This window comes from Penicillium manginii (genome assembly GCF_028828005.1).
Source record: "Penicillium manginii strain IBT 31320 chromosome Unknown utg000011l:1.0-1395921.0:1.0-1396616.0, whole genome shotgun sequence".
NCBI classification, from domain to species: domain Eukaryota; kingdom Fungi; phylum Ascomycota; class Eurotiomycetes; order Eurotiales; family Aspergillaceae; genus Penicillium; species Penicillium manginii.
The window spans coordinates 1,191,858-1,203,825 of NW_026643112.1; the positions used below are offsets into that span (position 1 = coordinate 1,191,858).

General features: G+C 48.2%; 4 protein-coding genes across 4 annotated transcripts; all 4 read left to right on the plus strand.

The window, feature by feature from the left end:
* Nucleotides 1-2,205: 2,205 nt before the first annotated feature.
* Nucleotides 2,206-3,168, plus strand: N7533_013718 (uncharacterized protein; the record flags this gene model as incomplete). Its single annotated transcript, XM_057110368.1, has 5 exons — nucleotides 2,206-2,414; nucleotides 2,482-2,615; nucleotides 2,675-2,827; nucleotides 2,883-3,084; nucleotides 3,165-3,168. 5 exons carry the CDS (start codon nucleotides 2,206-2,208, stop codon nucleotides 3,166-3,168), a joined length of 702 nt encoding a protein of 233 aa, XP_056953070.1.
* A 1,084-nt stretch (nucleotides 3,169-4,252) lies between these two features.
* N7533_013719 (phosphate transporter) lies at nucleotides 4,253-6,311 on the plus strand (the record flags this gene model as incomplete). The annotated part of the gene is made up of 5 exons (XM_057110369.1): nucleotides 4,253-4,315; nucleotides 4,376-4,483; nucleotides 4,558-4,889; nucleotides 4,950-5,866; nucleotides 5,917-6,311. 5 exons carry the CDS (start codon nucleotides 4,253-4,255, stop codon nucleotides 6,309-6,311), a joined length of 1,815 nt encoding a protein of 604 aa, XP_056953071.1.
* A 600-nt stretch (nucleotides 6,312-6,911) lies between these two features.
* Nucleotides 6,912-9,405, plus strand: N7533_013720 (Zn(II)2Cys6 transcription factor; the record flags this gene model as incomplete). Its single annotated transcript, XM_057110370.1, has 3 exons — nucleotides 6,912-7,490; nucleotides 7,578-9,263; nucleotides 9,316-9,405. 3 exons carry the CDS (start codon nucleotides 6,912-6,914, stop codon nucleotides 9,403-9,405), a joined length of 2,355 nt encoding a protein of 784 aa, XP_056953072.1.
* Nucleotides 9,406-10,748: 1,343 nt separating this feature from the next.
* Nucleotides 10,749-11,860, plus strand: N7533_013721 (uncharacterized protein; the record flags this gene model as incomplete). Its single annotated transcript, XM_057110371.1, has 2 exons — nucleotides 10,749-10,950; nucleotides 11,007-11,860. 2 exons carry the CDS (start codon nucleotides 10,749-10,751, stop codon nucleotides 11,858-11,860), a joined length of 1,056 nt encoding a protein of 351 aa, XP_056953073.1.
* Between the last annotated feature and the right edge of the window lie 108 nt (nucleotides 11,861-11,968).

Genomic DNA, 11,968 nt, shown 5'->3' on the forward strand with positions numbered 1-11,968 from the left:
ACACGGACAACAAATTGGTTGGAAATGGCTTTGGGAGATAAATTAAAGGATATATGGTTCTGAAAGTCTTCATGTAATTGATGAATATGTCAATTGTTGCAGGTATCACTTAGAATAGTTATGGCCATAAGTAGAATACTCCCAATGGCCTGGTATATCAGACACTGATATTCCAGCCCAAACATCATCTGAAATCCCGGAAGTCGTGAATATCAGCCTTTTATTCATGTCCTCATCGTCAGTCAACCCATTTTGGGCTCTTTGAAGGGCAAAAACTTAGTAATATTTAACAGCTGTCGTTTACCGCCGCGCAGGACGAGTTGTGGACCTAAACACACTAATACGATGCCCCGAATCATCGCATTTTTCTTTTATCAATCACTGAAAGTAGTTTTACTGGGAGCTTGAAAGTTCTAGGAATCGGAACCTTTCATGTGTCCAATTCTACACCTCAAATATCGAAGAATGGTTATGGCTCGGTACGAGTTGGTTTCCACATGCCTAGCTGTGTTGGTCATTACTTAGCTTTGCACGTACAATCCAAAATATTGGGGATATTGGTTAGTCATTGTCATTCTTGGTTCTGGGGTCTATAGTTTTGATCATAGTTTTAGTTCGGTCGAATAACTCGTATTTCATCTACCTCGGGGTGTCAAGGCCTCGTAGGGATAAGTAGCCGTATGCATCTGAGACAATTCAGATACAATGATAAGAAGAAGGGAAGCTGAGTAGGAGGGTAATTGTTTTGGATGCTTTCATCAATATCAATGGCGGGGGCGGGGGTGGGGTGATCGAAGCGAATACCCAGATTCTAGCGACCGACTCTCAATTGTCGGGCGAAACAACCATCCAGTTGCGATATAGTACCACGGCAATGGCAGTGAACACTTATTATTCAGGCAGATATGGGTCTATTAAAGGACATCTTACGAAAGAATCACGAGCAAAATTGGTCAGATGGGATGGCTTTGGTTCTAAAACGGTGGCCACCTGGGCACACACGCTGCTAGACGAGTCCATGCGTCTCAGCCCCGTTGCCTCCGTTCACATACAGTGTTGAACAAACAATCCCATTTCAGTATGTGCATAGTTCATCCATGGGCGCAGGTGGCTCTCGGCATGATGCGGATGTTGGAATTCCATCACGTAGAGTATTTCGCCGAGCGCGAGCATTCATCTCGGCTCGGTGACTGAGTGACCTTGGCGATTATTTGGATGCATTCTAGCCCTTTAGAATTGACCAACGCACGTGCCTTGGCCAATATATAGCAATGGTGGAGAAACGCCTTATTTGAGCGAGGCTCTTGCGCAAGTCTGGAGGGCACTAAGTGGCCCAGCCACGCGATAAGCCCGAACACATTGTGATATATCGGTCTCCGCAGTGGAGGAAGGCGACATCCAGGTAGTATCAGGCGACCGGAGAGCATCTGATCAAGGAAATACTCGAATGAAACGGCATTTTGGAAACCTATCTTCCAAGGTTTACGTGACCCCGAGGCCCTCAATCATCTTCACAGCAGCACGAGCCATATCCTGCAGACGAAGCTATGACCAAGCCAGGGGATCGGCGAAAATTCTAGATGTGTTCGAGAATCCTCCGGGAGCTTTCCGACAAGTAATTAGCTTTCAGGTCCATTCAGATCCACGGGAACTATAGCACCGGTTGAATTTGAAAGAAATTGTTGACCCCCTCCCGAAATGTGGCTTACACAACAAGGGGCAATGACCGGATTTGTTCAGCAACCCCTAGCAAAGATTCCACCACGCGAGGCTAACTAGCACAATCCATCATATCCTGAGCACAAGAATACGGCATATTAACCCGAGTCTAGGCGAGGGTGTCAGACCTCCCCCGGGGCTCCGGCAACAGAGACAACGACAACGACGCAATCACCAAACCCAAAGCCACATGGGAGCAACATGCGATGTGGTGGATCCGCCCGCGATGATCTGCTGGCCAGCCATTCCAGCACGTTCCCACACATTACTCCACTTTACAGACCCTCAGGTGTTAATTCCCCTCGATGGCGCTTATCACGGCCTTATATCCATTGCGTTCCAGGTTACTTTCTTTATGAACCACAAAATGTCATCGCTCCTACCGGCCGATCTCTGGAGAGATCCGCTACGTTGAATACATTCTACAAATGCGATATTTATCCATCAACTTAGTATAAACTACGACAGCCCCTCCCAGACGCGGCCATGAGCCAGTTCGTCTCTTCCGATTATCACGAGTGGGCAAGCACCTCGTCGCGCCGTCAGAGTACGGTGTCAACCTCCACTGTGTCGTCCGCTTCCACCAGCGTTCTTTTTCCGACCCCCTCGAGCTCACCCGGTACAAGCTCGCGAAAACAGTCATGGCAGTATTTTGACGAAGTAGTAAGGTTGGAGTTGAACCCCTCAATGACGATGTGAGTTCTGCAAAAATTCCCTCACAGCCTATATCTGAAGTTGACTCATTTACTAACGTGTCTCCAGCAACTTTGTCAAGAGTGGACAATTATTCAAATTACGCTATACATGGATCGACGTGTGCAAAGATTCAACGGGGGCCCTGAAATGCCTGGAACTCGGGGGAGGTCTTGGTCAACAAACGCCCTTCGTACATGCCTGTGAGTGGAATAATGGCAATCTTGATTCAAACCCAAAGACTAATTAAAATGGACAACAGTTCATAACACCAAACTCCCTGTTCCGCACCTCGAACATCCCAAGGAAGCCTCCGAATACCCACTCCGCGTATCATTTCTCGAGCATCAGACCGTCCAGACCGCACATGTGGTATTCATGACACAGCTATCTTATAAATTTGAAAATTGGGAGGGTACGCGATCGCTGAACGGACCCTGGGTTGCCGAATAATTACTTACCGTCGATAGATTGTGTCCTCTTTCAAGAAATTCTTCTTGGATCCAAACTTGTGTTTATTGGGGGCATGGCCGAGGCCAAGTCTAAAGGCCGTGGTGAAGAGTGCATTAGCCAAAACCTGCGCATTCTCCGAGGACAGAACAACAAACGCGTCATGCTATATTTCGCCAACTCACAACGCGGGGGGCCTAAAGAGATATGTGTCTCTTCCACGTGAGTCTTTCTTCCTTTTCCGCCTGGGCAGCTCGGCCATGTATACAACTAGTACGCGACTTGTGGCTAACCCATCCCAGTTAATTGCGTTGCCAATATCAAGCAACCCAAAAAGGCCGGTCGGCCGGTGACGGTGGAATTAAATCCGAATTTCGAAATCTTAGCGCAGATGCGAAATTTTCAGATTCAGTTCCTTGATGATAATGGTCAGTGCATAACCCTTCCTAAACAGCCCGGGGAATTCTAGGAATTCTACTCCGTGGCTGGGTTAGTATTCAAACTCATCGCTTATTCTTTCTAGATTGTAAGGAGTTTTGCCAGCTACTCTCGATGGATCTCACGATTAGATGATTCTATTGGGGGCCTTTTTTCTTTCCTTTCCTTTCTTGTACAATCTAAGATCCTTTCGGACTTCGGGGGGTAATGACTAGCATGGTGGAGTTCTCGGCGTGTTTTAACGTGTGATACCAATATATGATATTTTGCTTTCTTCTTTTTTTTAATTTATCTTTAATTATTCTTTTCTTTTTCTTAAGTCTCGACTCGTTTCGGATTAGAAAGAGGAGCAAAGGAGTAAAAGGCAAGCGGGGAATGGCTATTCACTCTACCCCGTACCAGCAGCCAAACACTTCCGGATAACTCGAGCAACGTTCAAAAAAGCATATTGAAATGACGTGGGGCGCCCGCCGAGCGTCTTAGCAGTCTCGAGGCCCGCACGTGGAGCGAAAGAAGACTCGGTTTGGCTCATTTTGCTGTGGGGCGGCCCCCACTAACGCCGAGTCCAGGTTTAGCCCGGCCCCAGCACCGCTTACAGTTCGTATCAGAATGGCCGTGAGCAACCGGGATGTGGTCCTCGTTGATGAAAGTGCAGTAGTCTGAGCCAGTGTTCGAGGCAAGCTCAACGTGCTGGCCCCATTGGCCTCGTGCTTCGGAGGAAGTCACTGCATGAACACTGCTGGAAAACTGCTGATGGGATGGGCGCACTTGGTGGATCTTGGCGCAATGGCCTATCAGCTACGGACTTCCTTAGGGTCCGGAGGAGCACCTAATCAATCGAGCACTAAGTATATTTCGGTTCGCATCTGCTGGTGCGCCCACTGCATCCTGCCGGCATCCTTTAGCCCCATGATACCAAGGGGTAATCAGCTTCAAGTTGATCATCGCCGCGATGGGGAGGTTTCACCACCGATTATACAAAACTGACCGTGCACGCGATTTCGATCATGAACAAGTTCGTTAATTCCTGATTCTGCGGGGCTGGAGGAGCATTGCTAACAAAATTACTTCCTAGGATCGATATGTACGCATGCGACAGATTTACGACACGATCGACCGACAATCCTACCAGTGGGTGGTCGTGTTCGTCGCTGGTCTTGGATTCTTCCTCGATGGATACACAGTCAGTAGTGACCGGGAATCATTCAGTATCGAGCGCAGGGGACTTGTTGACTAACGGTATTCCTTTTTCCTTAGCTCTTTGCCAGCAATATGGCCCTCCCGATGATATCCTATGTGTACTGGAAAGACGAAGTCTCTTCGATAAAATTGACCTGCATCAACATCGCAACCCTCGCCGGCACTCTTCTTGGAATGGTACTCTTTGGATTCCTAGCGGATAAAAATGGTCGCAAAAAGATGTATGGTGTTGAGCTGGTGTTGCTGATCACCGCCACCATCGGTGTGGTCATGTCATCTCGGGGCGAGAATGGAAGTATGAACGTTTACGGGTGGTTGATCTGGTGGAGAATTTGTGTTGGTATCGGCGTAGGTGCAGATTATCCCCTCAGCGCTGTGATCACATCGGAGTAAGTAATGTAGCACAAGATACTCTTTGCTTAAGGCCCAGGCTAACTTCGCTGCTCCAGGTTCGCACCCACAAAGCACCGTGCGCGCATGATGGCCAGCGTCTTCTTCATGCAACCACTAGGTCAGATTGCCGGAAATCTGGTCTCTCTCATCGTTATTGCCGTTGCTCGTAATAGTGCAGGGAGCGATGACATCGTCCGAACGGTAGATACCGCATGGAGATGGGTCTTGGGAATTGGAGTTATCCCAGGTGCTATCGCAACTCTGTTCCGTTTTGCGATTCCCGAAAGTCCACGATACCTGGTTGAAATTGAAGACGACGTTGTTACCGCTGAATTCGATGCGACACATCTCTTCGACGATGCCCCTTCGAGTCCCTCTTTTGATAATTCGAACTTTTCCGTTGGCGTGGGCAGTGCGATCCACATGCCACCCATATCTTCTCTTTCTCTCGCCAGCGATTCTATCCACGAGGACGAGGAATATAGCCGTTTGCCACCTGCCACTCTCAACTCCCATTGGCGTCTCGCCCGCACTGATATCATTCGCTACTTCTGGACAGAAGGAAACTGGCGCTCTTTAGCCGGCACCTGCGTCTCTTGGCTCCTACTCGATTTCGGCTTCTATGGTATCGGGCTCTCCAGCCCGCAGTTCCTAGCCAAAACCTGGGGCGAACTTCATATCACTGTATCGGAACCTAACTGGATGACGGACAGTCGACCCGGGGCTAGTGTCTACCAGATGTTCTTCGATACATCTGTTCGTGGTCTCATAGTCTTGAATATCGGAAGCTTCGTTGGAGGTCTTCTTCTGATCCTATTCGCCCACCGCATCGATCGCGTTGCTTTGCAAAAGTACATGTTCCTTGCACTTGCGGCTCTTTTCATTGCCTTGGGCAGCATGTTCATTTGCCTATACACTGGACCCCCTGCTGTGGTCGCTTTGTATATCATCGGGCAGATACTGTTCAATTTTGGTACGAACTTATGATCCTTATAACTCGAGAACATCGACTGACTTTTCTAGGGCCCAACGCAACAACTTACATGATTCCCGCCGAAATATTCCCTACGCGTTATAGAGCTACCTGCCATGGCCTCAGCGCTGGCGCTGGTAAACTTGGTTCGATTCTCGTTCAGATCTTCTCTACCTACTATCATTTCGGTACCGGACCTGGAAACCTGTCAACCCAACATCACGGTATCATTCTTTTTGTATTCGGCGCCTGTATGATACTTGGCGCCGCCGTCACTCATTTCTGGATTCCAGCTCTTCAGCAAAGAAAGGGCCGAAATCTCATTTGGGGTGGAAAACCATACACCCTCGAAACTCTAGCCCTCGGGCGCATGGGTCGCAAAAGCCGCGAGGCAGATGTTCGAAAGAGAGCTTCCAGGGCTCGAGCCATGTCATTCAGCGGATAGACTTGCTCGCGCATTCATATTCATTTTTTAGATTCAAATGTATAAATTAATTTCCGGTCAAGTTTTATAAGTGTTTCAAGTTGGTCTAATTCGTTACTAGTACTGGTAGTATAGACGTATATATGAGAGAAATCTAGAGCTACTAGTTAGCCAGTACCTAGGTACCTCATAATGCTACTAAATGTTATAATTTAACATCTGAAAGAGGGTAAGCCCCAGGAAAACGGTACATGTATGCGTTACTAGTAGTATCTAGGAGAGAGTGAGGCTCAGAAGGCGATGTGCCTGTTGTTGTGCCTGAGACCTACACCCCAACAATACTACTACACTCCATCCAAAAATCAGCAACTTCAAGTTCAATTTCAATTTCAAGACCAGGTGCTTTTCCCCCGTCTTTTTATCCTACTCTTTCATATCTACAGACTCGGATATCTATCCCCGAAATCCAAGATCGAAGTCCCTTGTTAGTCGATGATGAATTCCCCGATAATGCCGGAATTCTCCGGAATTCAGCGATTACTCCGCTCCAACCCACCAGGCTAAAACATTACTTTTCGAACGTGAGAGCTTCAGTTCTCTGTCAAAGCCGTTTAAAGCGAAATGAGCGATACTCCGAATCTAGATTCGACCTCACGCAAGCGCCGGAGGCCGGCATTGAGTTGCGAACAATGCCGTCGCCGAAAAGTCCGATGCGACCGACAAATGCCGTGCGGCCCCTGCAAAAAGGTGTATGGGTCGATGGACTGCTCCTATGTCCATGAAGGAAAAGCTGCCTTGGCCACTCGACGCGATGCGATGAGGACTAGTGAAAATGAGTCCCCACCATATCTTGAATCGCAGCAAGGTGTTGCTGATATGCCGATGAGTGGCGCCGAGGGAGGTTCGAGTCGCATCGCGCAGATGGAATGTACCATTCGGGCGCTACAAGATCGCGTTCAAAGCTTAGAGCAATCAGCCCAGGGACGATCTTCACAGTCACCACCAGATGAAGAAAATATTGTCTTGGGAATAGCGCGTACCAACGGCTCAAAAAATCATTTGGTGGATCGCGACAGGCAGATTGACGGCAGTAGACAGGATGGAACCTGTCAGCCCCAGACACTAATCGCACCATTACAGCCTCGCCTGAAAGGAAATGGGGAGAAAACGAGACTCTTTGGTACTACCCATTGGGCGATTGTGTTTCAACAAGTAGCTTTCTTCTGCTCCCAGCTTTGACGCGACATGTAATGCTAATGAGTCGAATAGTTTCATCTCCTGCGTCAGGTACGCAACACGGCTAGTTATTCCGATGGAAAGCACAATGATATCAGCAAACTCCTCAAGGAGGTCCGCTCACTGAGGCGGTTGATCAAGGGTCGACAGGCCCCGCGACTTATGGATCCTACTCCGTCCCTGCTGAACGACCTTCCTTCGCGCGAGATTTGTGATGAGCTCGTGCGGCATTATCTGCGAACTCTGGGGCTCATATATCGGGTCCTACACGTCCCCAAATTTTATGAAGATTACGAGCGCTTCTGGGAACATCGCGCGTCGGTTTCGACTGGATTCATGTTCAAGCTCCTGCTGATTCTTGCTATCGGTTCTATCTTTCATTGCAATCCAGGGCCAGCCAATGAAGTCGGTATTCCTGTCCGCCGTTGGCTGTATGCAACACAGTGGTGGCTTGCGGGTCCATTCGAAAAAGAATCTAATAACTTAGAGGGATTGCAAGTCCACTGTCTACTACTTCTCTGTCGACAAGCTTATGCGATCGATAAAGAAGTGAATTGGACCTCCGTGGGTACATTGATGCGACAAGCTATTCATCAAGGCCTTCATCGTGATCCAAAGAATTTCCCGACACTCTCTGTATTCGACAGTGAACTGAGAAGGCGCATTTGGGGCACCATAATTGAAATCAATGTCCAACTATCTATTGATGCCGCTATGCCTCCTTTGCTAGGACCAAATGATTGTGATACACTACCGCCTTCAAATATTGACGACAAGGACTTCGACCAAACAACTGCATCGTTGCCATCTCTCCGGCCCCGGGAATTCTACACTAGTGCATCTTTGCAAATCCTTCTTTTGGAGTCATATCCACTCCGTTTACAGGTCGCACGAACGATCAATGAATGCGCAAAGGCGCAGTCGTACGAAAATGCTTTACAACTTGGTAAAGAACTAACTGCATCCTGCAAAGAGATGTCACATTATTTCCATACGTTTATTTCTTGTACTGGAGATCAACCTATGCCACCGACGCGATTCCATCATCGACTGTTGGACACCTTACTGCGCCGCTTTATTCTGAATTTATACCGTCCATTTACCATTGAAGCTACCCACGACCCGCGATTCTATCTTTCCCGAAAGCTCAGCCTGGAGTCCGCCCTCATTATGGCTTCCTACGGCGATATACCCACCGATTCTTTCGATAATAAAATGACCCATCGAGACTTGCAGCGACTCTCCTTATCAGGCGCCGGCATATTCAAGGGTTATCTCTCTCTAGATGTGATGGTCGTAATCGGCCTTGAGATCATCACACAAATGGAGGATGAGGTTGCTTGTCAACCCGCAGGATCGAGCTCGTTGCCCTTTGACTCGGTAGATCAGATGGCCGAGGCAACTCGTGCGCCTCTTGTACAAGCTCTTGAAAAATTGATGGATCATCTCTATCAAGGGTTGGCTGCTGGTATCCCCAGCATGAAACGATATTGCCTGCTTGGGGGTATCCTGGCCCAGGTTCGGTCCGTCCCTCGCGGCCAGAAGGCAGAATTGTCACATATTCGAGAGGCCTTCATGGAAACTATGCTCACATGTCGAACTTTGCTTCAACAACATATTACTGGTGAAAATCAGGCCTCCGTTGAAGACGGGATACCCTCTCTTACACCCGCGGATGGGATAGCTGGCTGGACACCGGAAAGTGTGATGGGATCAAGTTTGGACTCGGAATTCATGGTATGCTTTTTTCTGCTACGTGTTTGATCTCTCCGTACTAACTCATCATTAGATTCCTAATATTGGGTTTGAGGACCTAAGCTTTTGGGATATCCCTGCTTTTGCTGACCCTGCTGTATTCGACCCGCAACAGCTAGGATAATTTTCATGTAATAGGATAATATACTTCGAAATAGTCTGACGTAAATCTGAAAGCTTGACTCTATTTTCTGAATCACCAAAAATAATTTGCTACTGTAGTGGCCATTTCTGCCTCAGGCCACATTCTCCAATCTTCCCCACACCGCAGACGTTCGCCTCCAGGATTACCCCCGCACGCCCGAAAACCGTGATGCAGTGCCCGTTGTTGTCCAGTCCATCATCCTTTATCTCCTCCACGCGTGCGGTATTTTCGACTTCTCGGCCCCCGGGCTAGCTCCATACTAGGCCACGGCCATATTGATTGAGATAGAACCGAATGACAACGCGTCAGCGCTACACATCGAACCCCTGCGAATGGTGCAAAGGTGAGAGGGGCCCAGATCTCTTGGTGCATCTCGTACTAACTCTGTGAATGTCTAGCTCGTCATCGAAAATGTGAGGCTTCTCTTCGCGCTTTTATCTGTCTTCTCAGTCAGTCAATTAACACCATCCGACAGGTGATGGCAAAAGACCATGCTCGCACTGCATAAAGTCAAAAATGCAGTGCGAGTCCTCGACGTCCAATTTCAAATTCAAAAATGGACGTCGTCGGCGCCAAAGCTTCGATTTTTCTCCGAATCAGAAGTGGGTGGACTACAATCAAGGAGGTGCGTAGTGAGCGGTTGCCCTTTCGCGTCCATACAATTGCTAATACAAGTGCTGAAGGTCAACTCTCCTACGTTCATACTACCAAAGAGCCCATTGAAACTGAACAGGAAGGTCATGGCATACCGGAAGAAACAAATTTAACGAATACTTCTAAGGAAATACCGCCCATTGGTTTTGGAGACAGCTCAAGACAATCTGAAAACGATATCGATCGCGAATCCCAAGCAGAGACTACTACGCACAGCCTTTCCGATCCTGGATCTATTTATCGATCAGAGAGAGGGGATTCATTGCCACATTTGATCTCGTGCTCACCAATATCGCATACCCAGGGTGACCAGACCCAGCTTTTCTTCGATTCTCCATTCCCACAATCGCGAGATAGGTATCCAATTGGGCCACTGAAGGGGCTCTCTGGTAGCCTGGCGGACGGGTCTTATGCAACTCTTGAAGAGGCTTGCTTACTGAGATACTTTACTGAGAGCCTTGCTCATTGGGTAAGGGTCAAACTTCCTATAAACCGGTGCTCTCGGAGCTCCTCTTCGCAGTCTCTCTTACTGATATTTCACTGTCGGCCAGTTTGACACGTGTGACAGGGATCGCCATTTTGAATTGATGGTTCCACAACGAGCTCTTTTCTGCCCTGTTCTTCGATATGCCATTCTTACTGCATCCGCTGGTCACTTGGCACGAATAATGGCCTGTCGTGGGAACTCGAATACCGGTGTTGCAGAAGTTTCTGGCGTCAAGCTTCCGGGTCTCACCATGGACACCGCTGTCCGATATCATGACATCTGTATTTCGTACCTTCTAGAACTATCCAAAGACCCCAACGAGCAATACAACGAGGATATTATCACCGCAGCAACTATCTTACGTTTCTATGAACAAATTGACGGTGAGCGATATGCTCTGCGTCCTATTACGATACCTTTTCTGACTCTCATATTCCAGCGCCATCAATTGGTATCGACTCCGAGGCTTACCTAAATACTGTTCAGTTCATTGTCCATAATCAGCATAATGACTCCTTCTACTCCTACCATACGATCCAAGGTCCATCCAGAGACCTCCAACTTCATTCCACACCTTCAGCTTCGCTGCGACACTCTGCATTCTTGATTGCCATGCGACAAGAAATCTGGAGCGGTTTCCTTAATCAACGAACTTTCCGCCTTCCAGTCTGCAGCTCAAATGATTATACGGTATTCGACTCAGCGAATGACTTTATATGGACCAACAGGATCCTAGTCTGGTGCGCTGACCTCCTCAAATTCTGTTTCGGTGAAGGCAAGTCCCTATCGCCAACAGTGAGAGCAACACGATGGAAAGAGTTGAAGGATTTTGACAAGATGTGGGAAGCTCATAAGCCTATCGATTTCAAACCTCTATATTTCGAAGATGCCGATCCTTCCTCTGGAAGATTCTTCCCTGCTATCTGGCATCAAAACCCATGCCAGGTCGTCGGGGCACAGCACATAGAGCTATCTCGAATTCTGCTTGCAGTATCAGACCCAAATCTTTCTCGGCTTGGACTAGCTGCTCGTTCTGCAAATATGGCGCTGGAAGAGGAGCTTAGATCCATCGTGCGCCGACTTGTGGGTTTGGCGTTATCAAATCCGAAATGTCCGGTTGTGTTCGTTGATGCCGCTGTTGGGATTTCTGTTTGTGGAGAGTATTTGACAGACCCCGGGGAGCAAACGGCCGTCCTTGAGTTTCTGGCGGATTTGGAGTTTCATCACGCTTGGCCAACGTCTGCTACGTCTGCGGCTCTTAGAGAAGCATGGCAAACAAGGCTCCAGCCATAAAATGATTCATGATGATTATTAAACCTTGAAAAACAACTTTGATAAATCTCAATACTCCTTTATTCCTCATCGCCATAAGTGATTGGCGCAGGCGTAGATCGAAATAAC